The sequence below is a fragment of the Mirounga angustirostris genome, unplaced genomic scaffold, assembly GCF_029215605.1.
Source record: "Mirounga angustirostris isolate CCGP_5_RB_7025 unplaced genomic scaffold, mMirAng1.0.hap1 SCAF_6, whole genome shotgun sequence".
Classification (NCBI taxonomy): Eukaryota; Metazoa; Chordata; class Mammalia; order Carnivora; family Phocidae; genus Mirounga; species Mirounga angustirostris.
In genome coordinates this window covers 143,190,270-143,213,047 of record NW_026991714.1, presented here as the reverse complement: position 1 = coordinate 143,213,047, position 22,778 = coordinate 143,190,270, and the positions used below count along the sequence as shown (strand labels likewise).

At 48.7% G+C, this 22,778-nt stretch overlaps 1 protein-coding gene across 1 annotated transcript in view; it reads left to right on the top strand.

The window, feature by feature from the left end:
- The window catches only part of RGS10 (regulator of G protein signaling 10), a 38,510-nt gene that overhangs the window by 5,591 nt on the left and 10,141 nt on the right, over positions 1-22,778 (top strand). Inside the window, exons 2-4 of the mRNA XM_045878960.3 lie at positions 5,759-5,877; positions 7,486-7,572; positions 18,959-19,102. Coding sequence (XP_045734916.1) covers positions 5,759-5,877; positions 7,486-7,572; positions 18,959-19,102 — 350 coding nt within the window. The remainder of the gene's footprint in view (positions 1-5,758; positions 5,878-7,485; positions 7,573-18,958; positions 19,103-22,778) is intronic.

Here is a 22,778-nt window from a genome sequence, read left to right as displayed (position 1 = left end):
CCCTTGGGCAGATGTCCTCAGCTTGCCCACTGCCCTGCTGACAGCGGCGCAGGGCAGGGGCTGGGGGGAGAGTGGAGTGGAGACACAGGGACACAGGTGCCCTTGGGAGGCCCCGCCCGAGCCCTTGGCTTTCTCTGAGGTCTCTGGCTTCTTGGAAAAAAAAAAAATGCCATGATGCCTTTTCTGGGTCCAGCCAGCCCTCTGTAGCCTGCTCGCCTTCTCTGGTCTTTGATGTTTGCTATTATTATGATCATTTTAAAACTTTTTCATTTTTATTATTATATTCTGCTAATTGCACTTCACGCAAAACTCCCCACCAAGGGAATTGCATCCTTGAAGGGTAGTTATTCTCAGAAGTTAGATACTGGAGCCGATAAGCACTTAAGTAATATTTAGATAGAGCGTTTCCATGACCCACTTTCTCCGGAACCTTACATAGATCACCAGTTGTGACAAACTGATTCTCTGCTTCTAAGTTTGGATGACTTTTTAAAAAAATGTAATATGTTTGATGTGGTATAGTTGGTATGAGGTTTTTAAAGGTTTTATTTATTTATTTGGGAGAGAGAGAGGGAGGGGAGGAGCAGAGGGGGAGGGAGAGGGAAAGAATCTCAAGCAGATTCTGTGCCGAGTGTGGACCCCACACAGGGCTCTATCTCACAACCCTGAGATCATGACCTGAGCTGAAACCAAGAGTCGGACGCTTAACTGACTGAGCCATCCAGGTGCCCCTGATGTGAGGTTTTAAATAAGGTTCTCGGGGTGTGCACTTTTCCTTGAATATTTATGGGAGTATGGTGTGTGTGTGTGTGTGTGTGTGTGTGTTTGTGTTCCATCAAACCGCTTCAGAATTTCGAGTGAACATTTCGGCCTCTTCCTGGGCTTGAATGTTTGGTTTGTTTTCTTTAATAATGCTCTAAGTTTTGGGGGTACTTAGGATAGACTCTTTGATAACGTACACTGACTCTGCTTTGAGGAAGTTGGGTATTGAGATTTTACTAGGACATTATTTGACTTGGAAAAACTGTCTATGCAGGATCATTATCCAGACCTTCCTGCAGACTAATAGCAGGAATCCATGCTGTAAGCCTTCAGTTGCGATGAGTGTTACAGATGCCTTTTGAGTATGGATTTCCAAGGAATTAATGTCTGGAGAAAGTCTCTGGTAGATATGACATCATAGCATCTATAAATAATGCATTACGAAATATGCTGCAAGCAACCAGCCTCAGCCATCTGTATCTTTGAAATAATGGCTTTTGCTGAAGTCAGAAACCACACAGAACAGCATAAATGTAAATGGAAAACGTATGTACATTGTGTTTGCATGCTAGATGATTCTGGCCCGGTCTGGTGTGGGTTTTTGTCTGCGCTGAATTCCCTCTTGGTTTTCTCAGTCTTTTCCCACGGTGCAGTTTTTGTCCTTCTCTTCAAGGCCGTTGTGTTCTGGCCTTTGTGAGTGTGAAGATCAGCAGTTATCAAAAACAAAAATGGCAGGAGAGCCTCATGATAAAGAGAGTGGGCTCTGGAGCTGTGCTTGGAGCATGGTCCCCCCCTTTCCTAGCTGGGTGACCCTTGCATCTGTGCTTCGTCATCTGAAGTGGGGACAATATTAAGCACAGGGTCATTGTGAGGTATGAATGATTTAAGCCACAGAAAAAGCTTGGAACTGTCCCCAGCACACTGTAAGCAATGTATAAGTGTTTGCTGCTGTTATTAGCTAATGATAGATTAATCTGAATATAAAGTTATTGAAAAATAAGTATTGTGCCTACAAAAATCTGATCTAAAATGCTTTAAAGACCTCAGGAGGTTAAAAAATTTTTTTCATTGTAAAAATATTTTATAGGTAAACTAAACAAGACAAGATAAACAGCTGGACAAAATTGAAACAAATGGTGTCACTGATAGTTCCTTACTAGCTTGACTGATCTTAAAGCTGCTGGAAAATTACGTTTGACTTTTTCCTCCTGTGCATTCCGAGCTTACCTTCTTGTGTTGTAATCCGTCTAAAATGGCAACTTTTATCAATGAAAAAACAAAGAATATTATCCCTTTATGGCCCCAGGTGCCAGGAAGCTGGGAACTCTTGGTTTTGCTTTATTCTTAAGTTCAGAAGTAAACCTGCATACTATAGAGAAAAAGTTATTCCTTTTTCTTATAATTGCTGGACTGATTGTAACATTTAAGATAAACTTGTCTTAGGAAGCCTTTGCTTACATGCATTAAGAAGTAGTGAAAGTCTCCTAAGTGGGGGGACCCTGAGTAATAGAAATGACCTGACTTGAGGGGTGATCTCTAGGGCAGTGCCAGATGCAGGGGCCTCTGCTCAGTCTCACTGGAGGTCAGGAGCATGACTTGGAAAAGAGATACACCATTAGGGGCGCCTGGGTGGCTCAGACGGTTAAGCGTCTGCCTTCGGCTCAGGTCATGATCCTGGGGTCCTGGGATCGAGCCCCACATGGGGCTCTCTGATCAGCGGGAACCTGCTTCTCCCTCTCCCTCTGCTGCTTCCCCTGCTTGTACACTCTGTGTCAAAAATAAATAAAATCTTTAAAAAAGAGAGAGATACACCATTAAATGATTGGAGTTTGCAAATGTGCTTCTATTTAGAGCTATCTATCTATATTGATAACAATCAAGAAGGATTAAGGAAAAAAGGGCATAGCCAAAAGCTTTTGTCAAAATTGAAAGGCAATCAAGAAATCTTGGAAAAATTCAAACCAATACTTCTGGGAAAAGCAAAAACACACATCAGAGTGTGGGAAGAAGATAACCACGGTAAGGATGGTGGGGGCAGAAGTGGGCAAAAAGGCAAGAAGGAATTTGTCTTTATCAAGGGCACCAAAGCCAGACACCAGTGGCTATGGCTATGGAGAGTAGCTGCATCTTGGTGGACTTCCTGAGCCAGCCCTAGAAATTCTGTGCCCTTCAGTAACAGTGTGGGGGGTCAATGTATTTCATTTCTCTTGATGGCAGGGAGATGGTAGCCCAGCTGAGAACTGAGAGGAAGGGCCATTTATTTGCCAAGTCCTGTGTTCTGGAGGAGCCCCTGGGGTTCTGTGGAGGTGGCCCTGGGAGGGACAGTCACCTTCACATTGAAGTCCCAATACAGGTTCCATCGAGTAGTTCTTTAGTTGGGTCACCTTGGGTAGGTCATTTACCCTCTGAACCCTTATTTTATCCTCCAAACCTTTATTTCCCAGTCTATAAAATAGGGGGACAATACCAGACTAGTTGTATTGAGTTATAAGAGTCTTTGATCAAGTGAAAGCTGGAACAGAAATCTAATATGCAAAATGATTGGAGTACAAATTAAGGGTTGGGGGAGGTGACAACTATCAAATGGTGGGGCCAGGTATCTTATCTCCCATTTTGGTTAAATGGGAATCCACCAAGTGTATTTATTTGCAAGAGAGCGTAGCAGCAAAAACCCAAATGTGGTCTGGTTTATTATTGAGAAGAATGTCAGGAGCTTTGGAACCCTTTCAGACCAAGGTTGAAAACTTATGGGCAAAGTAGGTGGTGCGTGATAGCAGGAGAAATTTGTGGCTGCCTAAGACTGTTCCCCGGAGTGGCCCACTTGTGTCTCCGCGTGTATTTACGTCACAGAAGATCTGCTGAGGGAGGGAAGCAAATTGTCAAGCTGTATTCACGAACAGGAGAGTAAATTGGTGAAATGCTTGGCAGAATGAACCCTCTCGCAGAACTTTCTTATAATGGTGATCTCTTGATTCGATTTGTACTTTGTCAGGAAGAAACTCAGTGTTCAGAGGCTTGCCGTTCTAGCATTTGCAAAGAGAGCAGGGAACTAATGTAATATCCACAGACTGAAGATGCACTCTAGAGAAGCATCAGGTCCATTTGTGTTGTGTTTGAGTGAGTTTGCTTCTCGATGGAAGGAATAGATTTGTCCTGGGTCATTCTCTTATGTGCTCTATCACCAGTGTGTATGGAAACACAGTCCCCAACCCCTCACGGGGCTTCTGGCTTCTGCTTTTTAGCCCCAGTCAGCCAGCGAATGTCTAAAATCCAGGTAGTTCTCCCAGATGCTGGGAGACAGGGTCCCAGCTGCTTGAGAAATTAACACGTGCGGGACCCCCAATAGAACATGAAAGATCATGCAAGCTGAGTTTCTGTTAAGGCCAATGTTTTCGGATACAACTTTCTTCCAAAAACATTTTAACCTGTGTGGCATCCTAGCTGTTTGCAGCAATTAATATTCATAGGACTTTTTTCATTTATCCTTTTCAAATGGTTTGCTTTGCTGATTTTTTAGTTAAAAGCGTATTTTCTCCTACATTCAAACTTTGCTTTATAGAAACAGGTTTCTACCTTTAAATGAAAAAAGGCAATGGAGACAAAGCATTAGCTATGAAAAGAGTTCACTTGATAAATCATTATTTTAGGCAAGAGGAGAGAGGAACTAACATTTGTTGAGTCCACTGTGAGCTTCTAGATGCCTGATGTGCTTCCCCTTTTAGTCTTTTGGATAACCAGCCAGATAGGAGGATTAGCTTTATCTTGCACACAGAATTTTGCCCCTTACCACCCAGTTTGAATTGGCTAAACTGGGTTTGGAACCTGGGCCCACCCGAAGTGACATTCCATGGTTTTTTCCTTTGACTCCAGGAAGGGACCGAATTCTGTAGAATGAGGCGTGTTGTGTTGTCACTTCCTTGTGGGCAAGTAGTCAGAGTGTGTTAGTTGGAGGTCCCCTGTCCCCTTTACTTTAGTCAAGAGACTTTTCAGGTGTCTTGAGGAAGAGAAGGCAGCAGATGTGCGGGTACAAAGAGTCATTCATTCAATCTACACACACAGTAACGGTGTGATGCTGAGCCATATTGGAGGCAAAGGAAAAAGTAATACCGATCCTGTCTTTATTTACAATTTTGGTATTTTGTTATGGAATTCTTTTTTTTTTAAGATTTTATTTATTTGACAGAGCACAAGCTGGTTGAGAGGCAGAGAGAAAGGGAGAAGCAGGCTCCCCACTGAGCAGGGAGCCCAACATGGGGCTCAATCCCAGGACCCCAAAATCATGACCTGAGCCGAAGGCAGACATTTCACCAACTGAGCCACCCAGGTGCCCCACGTTATGGAATTCTTTGCATATTTTGATTTCTCAAAATTTGCATGAAAATACCATTTATCTTGATGCCTGAGTTTTTTAGCAACCCCCTGAAACCTTGCACCTGTAGGCAGTGTCTCCCTTTTCCCACCCTTGGCCCAACCCTGGTGCAAACTTTTATTCATGTGCCAAGCAATGAGCTACATATTGCCAATACAACAGAAAGATACGCAGAAGCTTTCAGACTAGTGCGTCAGTCGTGCAAATCCCCTCACGAGACAGCATGGTAATTACAAGACTGTGCACAAAGTGTAATGGGGAAGCAGCTGCCATTGTGTCAGGGTCCCGGGGAGGATGGTCTGAGTGAGACTCAAAGGCTGCCTGAGGGTTGGCCAGAGGACCCTGGGTGGGGGAAGGATGGGTGGAGAGTGGTGGGCAAGGACACGGCCCTCCTGTCATTGCTCTGCACCTCAGTTTCCCTCAGCTGTAAGATGGAGGAAATGGCAGTGCCTCCTTCCTAAGGTTATCATCGGGACTAGAACGAGTTCCCTGTGTTAAATGCCTGGAATAGATTCTGCCACATAACCTGTATTAGCCACAGTGGTGATGACGATGACCGTTATTTGCAGATATTTTTACATGGAAGTATCTTTGGACCACATACACAGTCTGAACTTTGCTTTGCAGACATCCACGGCAGCGACGGGAGTTCGAGCAGTAGCCAGCAGAACCCCAAGAGCACAGCCAAATGGGCGGCCTCTCTGGAGAATCTGCTTGAAGACCCAGAAGGCGTGAAAAGATTTAGGGTTTGCCTTTTTCATTGTTGACCGGGATCGATGCAGCACATGAAGAAGTGTAGACATCTGTGGGGGAAACACAGGCTGGTTTCACTGTGTGTGTCCCAACCTGAGAATAAGGACTTCTCACTTGCCATGGCCAAGGTGGAGACGCTCTCGCGGATAGCCTTGGACCAGAGCGGAGGGGCACGCACCGACTGTTTCTGGTTTTTATATAGTTGGATGGGAGGGGGAGGCGGTGATGGGAAAAGAGGCACTTTGCTCATTGGCAGAATCCACAAAGAATTCCTAGCTCTGTGACAGCTGGGAGGGGGTGGTCTGGGTCTCTCTGATGTGAAAGTTGGTTCTCTTGTGTGTCGGGGATTCTCGGGACTCCTTATTAACCCAGTGAGAGAGGTGGACAACAGCTGGAGAAGTGAAGTTGAACTCCAAGAGGAGGGCTGATGGATGGGGCGTGTCGGCGCTGCCTAGAAAGAACTGTTTTGGCTAGCAGAAACCCCAGGTGTCAGAAGAACCACATGTGAATTTCGAGAATGCCCCGTATCTGCCTGAGTCCCACTGCCTTCTGTCTTTAAGTCTTTTTTTTCTTTCTTTCTTTTTTTTTTTATTCTTATGTTAATCCCTATACATTACATCATTAGTTTTAGATGAAGTGTTCCATGATTCATTGTTTGTGCATAACACCCAGTGCTCCATGCAGAACGTGCCCTCCTCAATACCCACCACCAGGCTAACCCATCCTCCCACCCCCCTCCCCTCTAGAACCCTGTTTGTTTTTCAGAGTCCATCATCTCTCATGGTTCGTCTACCCCTCCGATTTCCCCCACTTCATTCTTCCCCTCCCGCTACCTTCTTCCTCCTCTTTTTTTCTTCTTAATATACATTGCATTATTTGTTTCAGAGGTACAGATCTGAGATTCAACAGTCTTGAACAATTCACAGCGCTTACCAGAGCACATACCCTCCCTGTCTTTAAGTCTTGGCTCAGGTCAGCATAAGCCCTGATGCTGTTGGTCCCTGTTGCAGCACCAGGGGAGGGGGTGGCCGGCTGGGCTGCTAACATTCCTGGACACCAGGCCGCTGGGAGCACCATCTAGATCTCGGGAAGGGCCCCATTCTGCACACAGCGGGATGGTGGGCTGTGCTGCTAACCCCCAAACAGCTGACAAAAGAAAACACACCTCCAACTTAAAATAGTTTGCATCGTGACATTTTTAGACATGCTTAATATGTTTTTTTTTCTTTTGTTTAAAAAAAATGGGCCTGATTTTAGAGGAATGTACTTTGTTTAAACACTGTCTGGAAGGAACTAATATATCTCCCACTTAAATTTACTCTTTGGTAATTTATTGTCAGCTTAGACTTGTGAGGAGATTCCTGCTTCATTTTTACTCTTCCTGATGATGTCCAAGTCATTAAGTTCAAATGCATATGAAATTCTAGCTTTAACATTAAACATACGCTTTGTTTTTCAGGATGGAGTTTTCGAAGGGTGACCGAACCATACTCATTAGTTGCATTTTGCCAAACCAGCCCTTGAAGGAAAATGCATTATTTGTTTCTTTCTTACCTTAAAGTGGAATACTGCTTGATGTTTTTTCTTCTTTTTATCCATAGGAATTTTTAAAAAAGGAATTCAGTGAAGAAAATGTTTTATTTTGGCTAGCATGTGAAGACTTTAAGAAAACACAGGATAAGAAGCAGGTATGTCTTCCAGTCTGTGATCACGTTCTTGATAATTTTTTTTCCCTCTCATTATAAAGTTACAGCTGCCTTTCCAGTAGACTTTGAAATTGCCTGAAGAAATCTGAGCCATATTGGATTTAGGGAAAGACTGAAGCTTCAAATTAGGTATCTTGTGTTGATCAAATATTAATAATTTAAAAAGTGTGTTAATTTTTTAAAAAATATTTTATTTATTTTTGAGAGGGGGGAGAGAGAGTGTGCACGAGCTGGGGGGAGGGGCAGAGGGAGAAGCAGACTCCCTGCTGAGCAGGGAGCCCATTGCAGGACTTGATCCCAGGACCCCGGGATCATGACCTGAGCTGAAGGCAGTCGCTTAACCGACTGAGCCACCCAGGCACCCCAAAGTGTGTTAATTTTTAAATGGAGCTGTTTAGGGGCGCCTGGGTAGTTCAGTCGGTTAAGTGACTGCCTTCGGCTCAGGTCATGATCCCGGAGTCCCGGGATCGAGTCCCACGTCGGGCTCCCTGCTCAGCAGGGGGTCTGCTTTTCCCTCTGACCCTCCTCCCTCTCGTGCTCTCTGTCTCTCATTCTCTCTCTCAAATAAATAAATAAATAAAATCTTTAAAAAAAATAAATAAAATAAATGGAGCTGTTTAAATGGACAAATAGTTAAAGTAAAAATAACGATTCTGTCATTTCGAGTTTATCATTGCGCCCGATTTTTTTCTTCATAAATAAGTTATGAGGATGCTTCCCCAGAGTTTGACATGTCGGCATTTTGTACGGATGTAGTAAAACGATAAACAGATGTGCGGCGATAAAAGCGCAACTCGAATCAGATAGATTGTCAATTATTCAATGTATCTTTACAAAACATCCTGTAGTTGGCAGGCATCCCGCACAGAAAGTTTCTGACTGTTCTCCTGGGTAGATGTGTGCTCTTTGCAGGAGGTAACCTTTCATTCTGATGTCAGCAGACTTTCTGTCCTTGAAGGCTGGGTGCGAGGGGAGGTGAAGGAGATTATGGGGAGGAAGGCCTATGGATTGGGTACGTTTGTGAGGCCTATGCCTGTGTATGTCTAAGAGGCTACCAGCTAAATGCCTACAGGGGCCGGTGAGTAAACATGAATCCATGAAGCTTTTGGTGTGAGGCTATAGGGAGTGGTGGGGACTGGGACCATTGTGGGTAGCTGGCCCCGCCTCTAGGAGCTGTGGCTGATTCTTTAGCTGACTTTGGGGCCTGTGGCTGTCTGGGCTTTCCGTGCTTTGAGTTCTGCCCACCCAGGTCTTCGCTTGCCCACCCTTGCCCCCAGAACCCTAAGGGGCGGGCCTTTCTTCCTAAGGCACCTTCTTCCATCTTCAGCCCAGCACTGCCTGGTTTTCCAGAGAAGTTGGACGTTTGGATTCTTAGGAATAAATGTTGGAACTAATTTGTAAAAAAAATGTAAAACCTTGCCTGCCAAACAAAACATATCCATGGGCAGAAGCAGCTCGTGGGCTGCCAGCTTTTGAGCCTCTGTCTCTAAAACCTGGATTCCATGAAGCCAGTAGCCGTTACGCACGTGTTTGTAGACAACAGCTTGGAGAATGTTCGTCATTGGTGTGTTCAGAGCCTTTTCCTGACTCAGACACACTTCCCCCAAGATGGAGCAGCGGGGCCTTCCTTCTACCACCTTCCTCTCTGTGAGGTTGAGGGTGGATGCTAAGATAGGTTCCCTTTAGCTTGAATTTCCTAGGTCAGCCTAGAAAGCCTTCCCAAGCAGGACCCTTGGCATTTGCTTCCTTTGGGCTTCTTCTCTTCCCTGGATGACTTTGTCTGAGCCTACTAGGCGGTGAATGGCCTCTGGGGAAAAGTGAGCAGGTGAGTCTGCCTGCCCTGGAAAGCTGGGATTCCACCCTGGAGACAGGAGTGCTCATTGTTTTCCTTCGGCCCCAGCACCCAAGACAGGGCCCAGGGGCCACTGTCCATAAATGCTGGACTGTGCAATTTGATTTGTCCAGCCTCAGGCTAAAACCCTAGGCGAGAGCCCAGCAGGCAAACAGATGTCCATTCTTCTGCCATATTCTTTATGTGTTGGGGGTAAGAGGGGCCTACAGGTCGGCCGGCCCTCCCTCCACCACTCTGCCACCACATTGTACTAATCGGGAAGCTGAGCGCCCCCCCCCCCCCCCCCCCCGCCACAGCTGAGCTGGGACTTGGACCAACATTCTGAGGTCTCCTGGACACTCTCCCTGCATCATGCTTGTGTGTCCTTAGATTCAGTTGAGTCCACCAGATCTCTGTGGAGGGCCTGCTTAGGGCCAGGCCCTGTAAAGTGTGTGGGGGACACACAGGGACAAAGACGGATGAGCTTCTTTAGGGAACAGGCATGGAGAAGGAAAGCAGCTTGTTAAACAAGCCTTTGCAAGTGTGCTAAGCAGAGAAATGGAAGTGTGGGTTCCATGGGAGCCTAGGTGGGGGTCGGTGGGGAAGCTGACACCTGAAGTGGAGTTTGGGGGTGTGGGTAGCTTGTGGGGAGGACAGCCTGGAGAGAAGAGCCGAAGGAAGGCCAGGTGGTGGGAGAGTAGCGCATGAGGGGCAGGCCAGTTCTTCTGGGCTTGAGGCTGGGAGGGAGGGGAGCTCATACCTGGAGAGCCTGGGAGTCCAGGTGAACACTGGAAGGCCACGGAGTTGGGTTGCCCTGGCCCATCCGCATCCTACAGGCAGAGCTTCCAGATTCTGGCAGCCCCTCGCTGCACCCCCACCCCGACACCCAGCATATGACCCCTTGAAGGTTCGTGTCCTGAAGCCTAGAACATGCAGTGAGTGCCTCACCAGCCAGCCGCCTGAGAAGGCAGACAGTGCTGGGAAGCAAGCAAGCAAGCATCCGTGAGGCCCGTGACGCCCAGACCTCGTCTGGGTTATCACCCTGAGCCTCATGACTGTCCCCATCCTTCCAGATGTGTGGGCTGTGGTTTGGGAGGGCACGCAGCAGCTTGCCCACGCTGCCCGGCCTGGTGCGGACGGGGCCAGAGCGCAGACCCAGGTCTCTGACTGCGGGGCCTGTGTATTCTCCAGTGGGTCTGGCTACAGGGGAAGTAAAACCAGGAGTAAGTTCCAAATCACTAATTTTAAAAAGTGGAGGAGGACGGAGGCAGGGGGAGAAGTGAGCCCAACCAAGTTTCACAATAAGACTCGCCCTGTCTGGTCCAGCAGGGAGTCTGTCGAGGGTGTATCTCTACAGTGAACAGAGGCGGTGGTGGGATCCGTATGAATCTTACGTTGCCTCCATTGCTTTATTTATTTTTTTAAAGATTTATTTATTTTAGAGAGAGAGAGAGAGAGAGAGCACGAGTGGGAGGGGCAGAGGGAGAGAATATCTCAAGCGGACTCCATGCTGAGCGTGGAGCCCGACATGGGGCTCTCCATCCCACAACCCTGAGATTATGACCAAGAGTTGGACGCCTAACTGACTGAGCCACCCAGGCGCCCCTCCATTATTTTAAATAGGCTCTGTGCTGGCTTGTTTTTTCATTCTTTCCCTAGGATTATCCAGCTGGATCTCTCCAGAGCACTTACAACTCCTCTGGTCTCTTGTGTGTAGGATTTCTTTATTTCCTTTCTGTACTGTCTTGTCTTCCCTCTATCACGAAGGCTCTGTGGGTCTGAGATCCTTGTCTATCTTCTCCCCACTGTATTCAAGTGCCTAGAGCAGCCTGGTGCTGTTTACTTCCTGCTCTCCCCACTCAGGTCAGCTGGCGCCTGAGGACCCACCTGGGGCGGGGTCCTAGCGCCCTCCCCTCCTGCTGTGGTGATGGCCCTAGGGACAGACATGTTTTCTCAGAAGCTCCAACAGTGGACCTGCACTGTGTCCCGCTCTCTTTCCTGGCCCGTGCTTCGCCAAGGGAACGGGAAGGTCTTGACACTCTGCATGTGCAGCAGGGATGCTGGGCTTTAGGAAGTTGGGAGGATGACGCCCTGTACCCCCGCCCTCCTTGGGGAACCTAGGGTGGTTGTACCTTTCAGGGTGTTCATACTCAGCAGACAGCTTTCAAAGCACTTCTCTCCCTTCCCAATTTCTTTATGGCTTGAAATTTTTCTGAAAAGTGCCTCTCCCCCATGAATTCATGAATTCGCACAAGAGATGGATCTGTTTTCTAAAACTGAGCAGTGTTTGTGAGTGATAAAACCTCAGGAAAAGCTCCAACGAGGTGTTGGGTATCCCTGAACTCATTCACTCATTCATTCATTCAGCAGCATGTGCATACTGGGCTTGTTCACTCTGTGACAGAGTGGAGATGGACATGGCAGGTTGTGCAGATTTGTAAAAACCAAGCCAGGGGGAGGGGAGGGGGAGGGGAGGGGCAGTGCAGGTTTCTTTCTTTCTTTCTTCTTTTTTTAGATTTATTTATTTGTCAGAGAGAGAGAGGGAGAATGTGCGAGTGTGGCGGGGAGGGGCAGAGGGAGAGAGAGAGAGTCTCAAGCAGACTCTGAGCTGAATGGGAAATCCGACATGAGGCTCAATCTCACAACCCTGAGATCATGACCCCAGCTGAAATCAAGAGACGTTTAACCAACTAAGCCACCCAGGCACCCCGCAGTGCAGGTTTCTAATAATCATAGCTCCGAGAGGGACTGGTACTGGTATTTAAATATAATGGTACCTTGCCTTTTTATAGCATTTTAGAGTTAACAGGGTTATAGGGGAAGGGATCTATGGTATTTATGATTTCAATTACATATTATTTAACACTACAACCTGATCCAGGATTTAGAGTGTTTGAGGTTCTTATTTAAAGTACTTAAAGCAGGGGCACCTGGGTGGCTCAGTCAGTTAAGCGTCTGCCTTCAACTCAGGTCATGATCCCAGGGTCCTGGCAGGGAACCCCCCATCAGGCTTCTTGCTTAGCTGCTTCTCCCTCTCCCTCTGCCCCTCCCCCAACCAACTCGTGTGCTCGCTCTCGCTCTCTCTTAAATAAATAAATAAATAAAATCTTAAAAAAAAAAAATAAAGTACCAAAGTAAAGGTTTTCCTAAAGGGCTACAACACCATCTTCTTTATTAAAAAAAAATATATATATATTCAAAAATCCCCAAGTGACCCACGCTCCTTCTGGAGTAAGATGGGCTGGTGCCCTTCACCCTGCAGCACCCTCCAGATTTCACTCCCCCTCTGGTTCTTGCTGGGCCTTTCAGCATGGGTTTGGCTGGGTCCAGGCTGGCCCGAGCAGAGCTCAGCTGCTCCCGGTGTGGTTTAGACCCAGCATTGGCTGGCCCTGCGCTCCTGTTCCTTCCAAGCTAACTCATCACTTCTAGATGTTATCTACCAGCTTCCTCTTGCTATAACCGAGCTTTCACTTACTCACATCCCTGTCTACTGTATTTTCACGATGAAGTCTCTTTCCTGTTTGCTGCTGAGCCAAAGGGGATGCTTCCATGTTTTTTCTTCTTGGACCATCTTGTGCTTTTTTTATTTTTATAACCTCCAGCAGCCCTCTAAAATGCCTCTCGACACGGTGTCGCATGGGCTCAGGCCTCTCGGTTCGCCTCTGCAGCTGGGGTTCACCTGGGGACCATCCCCTGGGGAGCCCTCTGGCCACAGCTCCCACCGGGGCATCCCCAGGCCTTCCTTTGCCACCATGGGCATTCCTCAGCCCCTTGCCTGCTTCCAGGACCTGGGACCTCCTCTATCCCGAGTCGCTCCCTCATCCTGGGGCGACACGGCCAGCAGTAGCTTCCTGCGGAAGGGGACATGGCAGGTGGACATTTAAAGATCTTGTTGAGTGAAAATGTTATTTTTTCCCCTACTCTCCCACTTCACTGATACTGTGATGGAACAGAAATGAATTCTAGGTCGACACTCCTTTAGACCTTGGAACATACCTGCCCCATTGTCTTCCATTTTTGTTAAGAATTAGTATTTTATATGTAAGCTGTTTTGTTTCTTTTGCTCTTTTCCCTCTGGAATAGCATATGTTCTTCTTTTCATCACAAATATTCTACAACTATATAGTCAGAGGCTTTGGGGGGTTGGGGTTCATCCACCACGTGGGCGTTTTGTGGAGCCTTTTAATCTGGAAATGTGTGGTTCTGGGCAATGTTAGGTTGTTACGATTGTCGTGACTTCTGGTTACTCCTTTCCTTCCATTTTCTCTGGCCTCTTTCCCAGTGACGGCCCTCCTCCCCTGGACAGAGCGAGACCTTCACTTTTACCTCTTTTCCCTCCCATTTTTTTCATCTCTTTGGCTTTTGGTTCCCACTTCTCTTTTGGAGATTTCAACTTGACTTCCACATCCTTCTGTGGAATTCCTTTTTGCTTTTGTTTTCTCTAGCCTGGGGCCCTGTAGTCTCTTCCTGGTGGCCACAAGCCTGATATGCTCATAAACCGCACGTACGTCCAGTGCGCGGCACTGGGAGGATTTTGCTGGGGGTCCAAAGTAGAGGTCCGCTTCACCATTTGGTGTCTCATCCTTTCCCTCCTCGTGCCTCTGTTCTGCAGCTTCCCTGAGTCAGTTTCTCTAGTGGAAAAACTCTGGTCTCTCATGGAGAAGGGATGGGGGATAACTGCTCAGGGTTGGGGGTATCGGGGCCCTGGGGGTCTAATGGCTTCTTTCTGCTGCCCTCCTCGTCCCTTCTGTCTGGACCACCTGATGCCCCCTGAGTTCCTGCCATTTTCGGATGCTCCTTGTTGGCACCCTCCTCCCCACCCATGCAGGTGCACGTTTGTTGTCACACTCTCTGCGGAGTCATCCGCTGTCCCTCCAACTGCTTTCCATTTCCTGAGCCAGTTCTCAGAAATATTCTCGCATCGTCTACTTGCTATTTTCTTTGCCTCCTTCTTTTTCTGAAGCTGATATGAATAAAGGTAGTGGCTCAATCCTTAACTTTTCTCATGTGTCCTCTCCTGCGGTCTATCTCCGGCCAAATGCTGGGAGTGGACAAGGACTGACTGTGCAGGCACGTGAAGGAGGCAGAGTGAACTGAGTGAACAGATCTCGGTGACAGGTGCAGTGTGGGGTGAGACAGGTGTTGGGGACCGTGGCTCTCAGCTTCCTGAAGTAGAGATGGCAGGACCACTGGCCAGGAGGGGCCACTTTGCTTTTTGGTGTTAAGTTGGAGGTGTCTGTGGGACATCCAAGCCCACATTTCTAGAAATCAGTTGGCTCCATGGTCAGTAGCTTGGGAAAGAGGGTTGGGCTGAAATCTTGGGAGAGCACGTGGTTAGGAAAGCATCCTTGCTAGGGCAAAAGTCTGGGAATCCCAGAATTTATGGGGGAACAGAGAGACGGGAACCTACAAAGGAGACAGATAGAAACAGGAAGGTGTTGGAGGATCCTGGGAGGGCAGCCAGGGGCCAGAGAGCAGACCAGGAGAAGGTCTGAGGGACTGAGGCACTGGTGCATGTCAGTGAGCTGCTGGGAGGTGGGCAGCAGGTGGGCAGAAGCCAGGCTGAGTGGGCCGAGGAGGGGGGCGATGGAGATGCAAAGTGCACGCTTTTCCTTTGAGATGTTTCAGGAAGAAGTCAGGAGTGGGGAGGTCATTAGCGATAAGGGCACGTGGAGTGGAAGGAGGTTTTATTTTCCCAGTGGAAAAGGTTTCAGCCCCTTAATGGATGGGGGAGAGAAGAAAGAGCAAGGAGCTTTGGGATGCTGATGCTTTTGTCTTTCTTCTGGGTAGATTGCTGTGTCTCAGGCTGATACTAAACGAATTGCTTCCCTTCCACACGCATGTGCTGAGGGTGCAGTGCTTGAGCGCTGACTTCTGCCTGGGCGTTGTTATGACTGACGCATTACCAGGCTGGAGTGAAGGCCCCAGACTCACGGGGTGTCTGGGAGAAGCTCATCTGGGTGCAAACACTCCCACAGGCGGTCCTCAGGTTGATGCCAGGAGTCATCACATGGGCCCTGGGGGATCCTTTTCTAGCACCTTCTGGACAGGCAGGGTCAGATGCTGGGCCTGTTGGCTCTCCGCAGAGCAGGTGTCCTAGGGGAGGCTGGCCGGGCTGGGGAAGAGAAGCTGGCCATCCTTTGAGCTCACACCCAGAACCGTAGACCCGGGCAGCTCCACCAGTCTGGTGGTGCACGTTCTGTCCCCGTCCCAGCGGGGCTAGAAGAGGGTTAACAGAGCGATGGAAAATCTACCAAAATAACTCGAGAGACCCGGTTCTTCTTTTTTGTTAAGAGTTCTCGGCATGGGCACCAGGCCTTCCCGTGACTGGCTTGTGGTCTGCAGTCTAAGGGTTTCCCTTTTCAGTCACGCTTCCTATCCCAGCCCAGATAAGCTCTGTGGCTGAAGCCATTGCCCTGTGTGTGTTCAGCCAGGGGTGGGGGCAGCCATGCACCAGGTCGGCCCTGGACTGGGTGCCTCGGGGACCCCACACTTCCCAGACAGACTCAGGAGGGGTGGCTGGGGACCTCAGGGTGGGGCTGAGCTTCCCAGAGGCTAGCATACCTTCACACCCCGCCCCCCAACCTGCTTCCTCTCCTCCAGGCCCCTCCCGCCCCCACCTCCAAGCTTTAGGCTACTCGGTACACTTCTCCTTTGCAGAACCACCCAAGATATCCTGGATTCATCTGGAAAACGTGTGTGTGAATGTTCAAGGGGGAGGAGAGACCCAAGTGATTTCTATTTCCAGAGCTCTGCATGGAGTTTGCTGATCAGACTAGTTGGAATTGTATTTTCATGAAGTATTGTTTTTTTGTTTTTTGTTTTTTTTTTTTAAGAGGTCATTTCTTTTTTTTTTTTTTTTTTTTTAAGATTTTATTTATTTGACAGAGAAAGACACAGCGAGAGAGGGAACACAAGCAGGGGGAGAGAGAGAGGGAGAAGCAGGCTTCCGGCTGAGCAGGGAGCCTGATGTGGGACTCGATCCCAGGAACCTGGGATCATGACCTGAGCCGAAGGCAGACGCTTAACGACTGAGCCACCCAGGCACCCTCATGAAGTATTGTTAAAACAGGAGGTGGTTTTCCAAATTGTTCCTCACGGACAGAAGGGGTGGTGGAAGTGGGGCTCGTGACTTCATGGAGCGGTGGGTCTTTGGAAAGCAAGAAACTCCAAAGTGCTGCCCTTCCTGGATCTCTGCAATGGCCTCCAGACTTGTCCCTTGGAGTAGCCATATTTAGCCTAAGATGTTCCTGTGTTGTTGAGTTGGACATCAATTAATGGTCCATGGCAATAATTGATCCAGAAATGACACCATGGCCTGGGGCGTTGATCTCCCACCTGGGGAAGTCTTCCTGTATGTACTGTCAAGACTTTCTTTCCGGGGAGGGGGGGTAGGATGGTCAAACCTTGGCCTCATGGCATCTTTTGTCAACTAGTCCCTGGAACCAAAATAAGTTAAACTCTCCTCCTTTCAAGCACCAAGTATTGAAGCCTTCTGGTGGTTTCTAGAAGGCCAAATGTTTCCAGAGCCTGGGCTGTCCTGAGCCGGGCTCTGCAAGCCTGTTCAGGGTCCCAGGTGGGCTCTCTGGAGACAATGGCTCTTCTCTGGGCCCCATGAAGCCCCCCAGGTCCCCCCCACCCCCCACATCATGGCTCCGTGGCTGCAGATCAGAAGCAGTGGTCTCCCGACTTGCTCTGTGGGGTGAGGTACTAGATGAGGCTATAATGCTCAGAGAACCGACCCCCATCTTGGCCACCAGCGAGGTGCCTCCTTTCTCTAGGAGAAAATAGAACCCTGAGGGGATGCCTTGGAGGACCAGGCTGCCTTGTGCAGCCTCAGCAAGGAGGCATGCTCTTTTTAAGACAGAGAGCACTTACCCTAAGTGTTTTTGCTCTAGGTTTTCGCTGCAACCTGAATGCACATGGGCATATCTTTTCCAACTGTGCTTAGAAGCATTTTAAGGGCCTGTATCTACTTAGGACTGATGCTTTCCAGCAGGTCGGCACTTGGGACTCAGGGTGGGCAGCGAGCCTTCTCCCCTTTGCTTAGGCTCATATCCCGGTACCAAAAAAATCCCTGTCCTGGAATGTGGACTGACTGGACCCCTAGGGGGGGTGATGTAGCTCACAGGCGTGGACTGGGGCCGGGAGGGTGGGGGGATGCAAGGCTTTGGAGCCAAACAGCCCTCAGTCTCCCTGCAGGCTCCTTGAATAAGCCACATCACCTCTCCTCTGAGTCCTCATCAGGGAAGTGACGTCAACAGGAAATGGTCCTTTGCTGGATGATCAGGGGATTAAGGAAATGGGATCATAGCTGTAAAACCCCTAGCATGTGTCTCAGGCATAGTAGGTGCTTGATGACCGGTTAGGATATGTGTGCATGGTTTAACTTGGTTTTTTATCTTTTTTATTTTTATTTTTAACTTTTATTTTTTTAGAGGGGGAAGGGGCAGAGGGAGAGGGAGAGAGAGAATCTTAAGAAGCCTCCACACCCAGGATGGAGCCCAATGTGGGACTCCATCTCGCGACCCCGAGATCATGACCTGAGCTAAAATCAGGAGTCGGACGCTTAACCGACTGCACCACGCAGGCACCCCAAACTTGATTTTTTAAATTGTGGTAAAACACTCATAGCATAAATCTTACCACTTAACCATTTTTTTAGGGCTCTCATTTTTACTGTTTTAATCATTTTAAAGTATACAGTTCAGCAGCATTATGTACGTTCACACTATCCAGTTCCAGAAATCTTTTTTTTTTTTTAAGATTTTATTTATTTATCTGAGAGAGAGGGAATGAGAGAGAGAGAGCACATAAGAGTGGGGGAGGTCAGAGGGAGAAACAGACTCCCTGTTGAGCAGGGAGCCCGATGCGGGACTCGATCCCTGGACTCCAGGATCATGACCTGAGCCGAAGGCAATCTCTTAACCAACTGAGCCACCCAGGCGCCCCTAGTTCCAGAAATCTTTTATTGTCCTGCAGAGAAACCCCTTACCCATTTGCAGTCGCTCCCCCTTGCCCCCTTCCCCCAGCTCTGGGCCACCACTCAGTCTTCTGTCTCTGTGGATCTGCCTCTTTTGGATATTTCACGTGAATGGAACCGTGCAGTGTTTAGGGCCTGGCTTCTTTCCTCAGCACAACGTTTGCAAGGTTCCACCATGTTGTAGCGTGTGTCCATGCTTTGCTCCTTTTTATGACTGAACAATATTCCCTCGAGTCCTTCGTTCAGAGGCTTCACAGGATGGTCCTGAATGGTGCAGACTGTCATTCACTCTGGGCCGGGATTCTTTCTCTCTTCATTTCTAAATGGATAATGTCGCAATTTCGTGACAGGAGCTGTGGCTACAGACATGTGGCAGGGGTGGGAGTAGGGGCTAGGCCCATCACGAGCCCTCCCAACACAGAGCGTAGCCCCAGGGCGGCAGCCAGAGCCCCCAGGGGCGACGGAGCTGCTTCTGGGTCTGGCTGGAGTAGAGAACTGGGCTCAGGCGGGAAGGGCTGGGCTCCCAGGTAACAGGCTCCCTGTGTCTCCTCCAGATGCAGGAAAAGGCAAAAGAGATCTACATGACCTTCCTGTCCAGTAAGGCCTCATCCCAAGTCAATGTCGAGGGGCAGTCCCGGCTCAATGAGAATATACTGGAAGAACCACACCCACTGATGTTCCAGAAACTCCAGGACCAGGTAACCTGACTTCCCTACCTGCCCCTGGATGTGACACCTATTCCCAGGCTGGAAGAATGTTAGACACCCCAGAAGCCGTCCCCTCTGGCTGGGCAAGTTGAGGTACACTGAAGGGCTGTGGTTGGTAAACGAGAGGGGACTGGAATGCCAGGCTCGGGATTTGATCTGTAGGAGGCTCCCTCAGGCCTGCCTACTTTTGGTCTACACACAGTTTGAACCAGCAGGGTTATCTGTCTTCTCAACCCAGATTAGAAGGGAGGCTGGAGCTATTCTAGGAGCCCACACTGAAGAAGCAACATGTAACTGCTGAAGGTAGGAACAGAGAGAAAATTCTAGAAAGCAAGCACAAGGACTCACAGTGGTAGGGAAACTGGGGCTGTTTTTGTGCAAATATCTAAACATGGCCACCCACTGCTGGTGGCCCAAGGCTGTAAGCTAGTTCATAGTGAGGCTCCTGAATTATAAGGAAAAGGTTAACATTTGGCACTTTATTCCACTTAACACAGGAAAAATTGAGTTTAAAAAATGGACCTATAAGGGGTAAATTAGTTTTCTGGCAAGCTTTTTTATGAGATATGCCGGTGGTAATAGGAAAAGGGACGAAACTGCACTCCAGAGATTTCTTAGACATGAATTTGCAGATGTGACTATTCAGAGTGCACTTACGAAATGTTATCTATACCCTCGTTGACATGGAACACAGACCAATATCAAGCTTCTCCTTGCTCCATCCTTATCGAGGGAGCAAAGGCCTTCCTTGGCTCACAGGTGCGAATGAGTCTTTAGCTTCATTCAGCAGCCCTCGCAGGTGAGCAAGCGCAGACCCATCTGGAGGGCTTGTGCAAACAGACGCTAGGCCTCACCCCCAGAGTTAACCTTCAAATGTGATGGTTCCCAGGTGGCCTGAGACTTTGCCTCCCTAACAAGTTCCCAGGTGATGCGGATGCTTCAGGTCCTGGCACCACACTCAGGGAACTGGTACAGTGCCTCGGTTGGCCTTTTTTGGATCATCTGGAGTGGGCACAGAGCCCAGAGCCTGTCCCAGCATCCACGGTGCCCCATCTTTGCTCAGAGTGAGATTAGGAACAGTTATTCAGGTAGCAAATACAAAGATGGAAAGTAGTTCAAGTATGTTTTCCAGCTGACACGGTGGAAAGGGCAAACTCCACGTGAATTGAATCCTGAACCAAATTTAGGTGTTGAAGGAATTCCAGTGGCTGTGGGTGACTTGTTGAGGGCTTCCTGGAGGTGGTGGTTTTGAGCCAATGGGAAGGGTGCCATGGGCATGGATTTGTGGCCGGAAAGGAAATAGAATGTATGGTGAAAATGCACTTCTTGTGTCCATAGCTGCATGAGGATATCTGCCCCACCTGGACCTCTGAGGCTTTTTTTTCTTTTAAAGATTTATTCATTTATTTTAGGGGGGGGAGGGGCAGAAGGAGAGGGAGAAGCAGACTTCCCACCAAGCATGGAGCCCCACTTGGGGCTCGATCCCATGACCCATGAGATCATGACTTGAGCTGAAACCAAAGTCGGATGCCCAACCAACTGAGCCACCCAGGTGCCTCATGGACCTCGGAGTCTTTTAAAAGCTTCCCAGGGTACTTTAAAGTACAGCCAGTTGAGAATCTGGACTGAACCCCCTGTGTCCTAGATATTTTCAATAAGAACAGTATTTACTGTTCAGGGGTACCCTTCAGTGTCTGATGCCCACTTGGCATGTACCATCTCATTAATCTCCAGCACGATTATTATTATTCCCATTTTGGTGATGCAAAAAACAAGGTTCAGGGAGACTCGGTGGTTTGTTAGTACAAAGTCACAAACGGAGCAGGAAGTGCTAGAGACCAGATGTATTCTTGTCCACCTGCCTTCAAAGACCACACAGTCTCTGCCATGCTCACAGCCTGGGTTCATGGGGGCCCCTCATAGCTCCTCAAAGCCCCAAAAGACCAGCTGGAGCAGAGGGACTGGAAGGGCCAGATGAATACCGGCAACCCCATTTTCCGGGACCGCGGAAGCCAAGGTAGTAGGGAGGAATGCAGCAGGCAGACGTCACTCCACTTGCCAGGACCTCGGGCTCCCAAGGACCCAGATGTCCTGCAGTTAGGCCTGAAGCATGTCCCCAGGTGGAGCTGGACCCCTGTGACTGGGCACACTCTCCTGGATGCATGGAAAGAAGGAAACACAAGGGACAGAGACCAATCTTTTTTTAAATGACAAAGAAAAAATATATTTTTTAAAGATTTTATTTATTCATGAGAGAAAGAGAGAGAGCATAAGCAGGGGGAGCGACAGAGGCAGAGGGAGAAGCAGGCTTCCCGCCGAGCAGGGAGCCCGATGCGGGGCTCAATCCCAGAACCCTGGGATCATGACCTGAGCTGAAGGCAGACGCTTAACCAACTGAGCCACCCAGGCGCCCCCAAAGAAAAATATTTTTTAAAATTACTTCTATTTACCTGACTATAAAAATCCTACATGCTTAACAAAAGAAGTTTGGGAAATCAAAATATAAAGATGAAAAAATTCATAATTCCATACCTGGAAAAAAACCACAGATAATTTTTGATTTCTAGATTTTCCATCCTTCTCGTTCCTGTAAGTACCCATGTGCCACAGTGCAGCTCAAAGTACTTAATGTGAAGAAAGCACTTGTGTGTATCCTGTTGCTAAAAATTCAGTTACTTGAGAGGGAGAAAGAGGCACTATCTTCCAAAGGTGCAACAGGGCGGAAACAAGGTATTTGGCATTGGAGCTGATTCCGCAGCGAGTGCCTGGGAAGGGCTTCTGCGTTCTGTTTCACTTCGGAAAACTCTGCCTCTCAAAAGCCTTGCTGGTAACCATCAAAATGTGCGCTCAGCATGGCCTGTAGTTCTCTGTGCCCCAGAGGGCCCCCTGGAGGGCCCTGTTTCTTTTCTTTTCTTTTTTTTTTTTTTTAAAGATTTTATTTATTTATCTGAGAGAGAGAATGGGAGACAGAGAGCATGAGAGGGAGGAGGGTCAGAGGGAGAAGCAGGCTCCCCGCCGAGCAGGGAGCCCGACGCGGGACTCGATCCCGGGACTCCAGGATCATGACCTGAGCCGAAGGCAGTCGCTTAACCGACTGAGCCACCCAGGCGCCCGGGCCCTGTGTTTCTAAGTGCAGGAGTTTGAAGCCGAGAGGAGCATGTTTGGAACCATAGAGCTCACCTAACTCGAGCCCTGCCCCCCTCAGTGGTTCTGGCTGTGTTGAGCACCACTTGGCTCAGACAGAGCTGTCTGAGCACCTGCTTTGTGCTCCCCCCACACCCCGTTCACCAGGGAGACTTCAGGGAGCCTCAGCCCCTCCTCAGGGGTGCAGCCGGAGCCTAGAAAGGTGGGAAAATCCTCCATGGGCATTAAATTAGATGACCCCACATTCACGCATCTGATTTAAAGGAGAGCTTCTTGGGTCTTCAAGTCCTGTGTATTCTTGGTTTACACACAGTTCGAGCGGCCTCGGCTTCTCAGGTCACGGCGGATTGGAGATACTGGTAGAGGCCCGGCAGGGATGGGCAGCAAGAAGCGACAACTGACAGGCAGGGCAGAGACAGAAAAATGAAACTAAACTTCAACCCCCCCCCCAGCACAGCGATATCTGGAGCCACCGAGTGTGGGGGCCCCCAGCCCCACACACCACCCCAGGGGCATCCCTGTG